Source organism: Mandrillus leucophaeus, unplaced genomic scaffold, assembly GCF_000951045.1.
Source record: "Mandrillus leucophaeus isolate KB7577 unplaced genomic scaffold, Mleu.le_1.0 Scaffold454, whole genome shotgun sequence".
Lineage (NCBI taxonomy): Eukaryota > Metazoa > Chordata > Mammalia > Primates > Cercopithecidae > Mandrillus > Mandrillus leucophaeus.
In genome coordinates, this window is record NW_012104854.1 from 450,079 (window position 1) to 453,264 (window position 3,186).

At 38.2% G+C, this 3,186-nt stretch overlaps 1 protein-coding gene across 1 annotated transcript in view; it reads right to left on the reverse strand.

Annotated features, from left to right (window-relative positions):
• Positions 1-2,215: 2,215 nt before the first annotated feature.
• Positions 2,216-3,186, reverse strand: part of TUSC1 (tumor suppressor candidate 1) — a 1,854-nt gene continuing 883 nt past the window's right edge. Inside the window, exon 2 of the mRNA XM_011994381.1 lies at positions 2,216-3,179. Coding sequence (XP_011849771.1) covers positions 2,925-3,179 — 255 coding nt within the window. The 3' untranslated portion in view covers positions 2,216-2,924. The remainder of the gene's footprint in view (positions 3,180-3,186) is intronic.

Sequence of the window (3,186 nt, forward strand, 5' to 3'; positions counted from 1 at the left end):
ATTTTTGTCACTTATTTCTATAAACTGTAAGCCCTCTTTTCATTGTACAAATAATCTGAAAGAATGAAAAGAAAATGTCATTGTAATCAGGTATGGTACACTGTAGTTTTTGTTTATTTTAGATCAAAATGCACCCTAGATCAAACTAAAATTTCTAGATTAGCGATAAATGTCTTGTTCACTTTTATTGCACTTCATTAATGAATTACACTTGACAACTAAGTAATGAAGAGGATATCATTGTATATATCCTTTCTAAAATCAACTTTAGATTTTAAAGCCTCCTCTACGAGAGGCTTTTCTAAAATCAACTTTACCCAATTCTTTAATTGCTACATATTGTGATATAACAAAACCTCTTTCACATTACTACATGATGCTTTACCAGTTATCAGCAGAGAACTTCATCGAGCTTGAAATAAACATTAGCTTTAACCCAACTTATGAGCATTTTGTTTTCAGAATTTGCAATGCCTTTGAGGAATTATGCTCAAAAGTTACCCTCATTTGTGTGTGTGTGTGTGTGTGCGCGCGCACACTTACATCCCATTATAAAAATGTTTTCACCAGTAACATTTACAATTTTTAGCATTCATTCATATGTATATAATTTTAAGACAAAAAGTGGTTAAGAACTATGTAAACTAAATAATTTGGTTGGTTAAATATCCCCAATTTTGTGACATGTGGCAATTTTTTTAAAACATATTTCATTATTCTTATTATATAGGTTTTTCTCTCTTCTATTTGCTTCTAAGAAGTAAAAAATGTCAATTTATTCTAAATTTATATATTTTTGCTAATACTTCTAAAGTCATAGAGAAGCAAGATACAGAAAGCAAGGGAAAAGTGTAAGAAAAATATGCATCTACAATTTTCACACTTTGGATTATAATTCTCACAGATATTGAACTTACTTTGAAGCAGGCATTTTGCTTATATTATCTCAATAACATTTTTGTAACATTTTGAGGTAGACCTTACGTTCATTTTACAAATGAGAATACTAAGATTTAAGCCTTAAGTTACAATTTAATAGCAGTAAGGTGGACAAACGTTTTTCCGTTCTCCAATTCCTACTGCCTCCTAAACATGTTTTACAGACATGGGTCTCTTAACAATGGGATGTGTTCTGAGAAATGCATCACTAGGCAATTTCGTTATGTGAACATTACAGTGTACCTACACAAACTTAGAAGGTATACCCTAGTACATACCCAGGCTATATGGCAGAGCCCATTCCTGCTAGGTTACAAGCGTGTTATTGTACTGAATACTGCTGGCAATTACAACGCAATGGTAGTTGCGTATTTAAACACGTCTACACATAGAAATGTGCAATAAAAATACAGTATTATAATCTTACGGGCCATCATCATATAAGCAGTCCATCCCTGACTGAAATGTCAGTTAGGCAGTACATCACTGTATTTCTTTCACTCTTAGAAAATGAAGTCAAGGGGAATATAATTTATTTTCATATACCTACGTCTTCTCATCAAGTTCCTTCTTATATTTTTTGGCCATAGGAGAAGATTCTAATATTCACATCTGAATATCAATTACCTTTAAGCAAAATACAGTGTCTTCAAAACCCAGAACTAGACAAATCACAAAACTTGTTTTCCTGGTACATTGTTTTGTAATATATAATATTTAAAACTTTTGGACTATGCCATAACTAGTATATTTTATTCCCCTGACAATTCTCTTCATGTTTTTTTTCCCATGAAATGTTTTCCATCATTGAAACACTCTTAGACCCATGATTTTTTATCAGGTACAATGGTATCCTCTTCATTACTTAGTTGGCAAAAGTGTTACTAATGAAGCGCAATAAAAGTAATTTTAGGACATTTATCCCTAAACTACTCACTTTTTTGTGCCATTGAAATAACAACTGAGACTTCCATCACTTTGTTGGAGGAGCTTTTGATATACAAGTAATTTATAATTTATTAGAAGTCCTTAGTCAAAATAAGGTAAATTACGTACTAATTAAGCTAATCGAATATTAAAGATTAAAATAACTTTTAGACTATCTAATCTTTAGATTATTTTAAAAGATAACTGTTACATAAATCTAAAAGAACATGATAGTTTACAAAGGACAACTAAAACTACATTTAAATTAGTATATTCACAAAGGTATCTTTTAAAAAAAATATAAAAATTTAACACACTTCAAATAATGCTCGTTGGAACCTTTCAGATGATTTTTAATGCACCAGATTTATTGACCATTTCAAAAGATCACGATATAGGCAGATACTTTAAAAATTCTCTGGGGGCAAACAAATCAGTATATATTAGATGTACAGGGACTGCAGCCAAGGCAGGCATGAGTTCCCAGGTTATAAATATCATCTTTATAAAAATTGGGTATTTTATAGGACATCCAAGTAACACCGACTTATAAAAGCAAACACTGTACTTAAAATGTTGGCCTCATAAGAGAGAATAGCTGAAGGCTTTAGGGGATTGAAGAACGTACAAACTCAACCAATTAAAAACGCATTACTCATCCCTCAGAACCAAAATACAGGGGAAAAAAGTACAGCAGGTTCTCACAACATCTAGAAAAGTTCAGGGAATATGAAATGTTTCTTGGCACCCAGTTCTTGCTGTTTTAAAATCCGTCCCTTCCTTGTTGGCTAGGCCTCTCTCCAGGGAAACTAGCCAGGGCAAGAGGTAGGGGAACTGTACATGTGGGAGGTCCCGAGAGCCCTTGCACCCACTCGACCTCCGCCAAGCGGATGGCCAAGCGCCACCTGTAAGTGTCCGCTGGCGGGGGCGGGAGGGCACCGTCGTCCAAGGTATCCGCGGGCCGGGCGCGGGCCAGGGCGTGCGCGAGGTGGGGGGCGCCGGGAACAGAGGAGGAGGGGCCCGCTCGAGGCCCCGCCTCTCTCTGGCTGCGGCCTCGGCTACAGCCAGGACCCGGAGGGCTCCGAGTCCTGGGAGCGGAACCCGGAGGCAGGTTCCTGTAGAGGCTGCTCCTCCTTGTCCCCGCTCGTACGTGGTCCCCGCTGCTCGAGGTGCAACTGCAGCAGGGCCCGGCGGTACATGGCCTCCAGCTTCTCAAGTCGGGCCCTCAGGGCCCTGGGGCTGCCCGGCTCGTCCTCTGGGCCGCTGTCTGTAGCCCTCCGGTTCGTGCTGGCCTCTTCAGGGACCCGGAGCGCCTCCGCG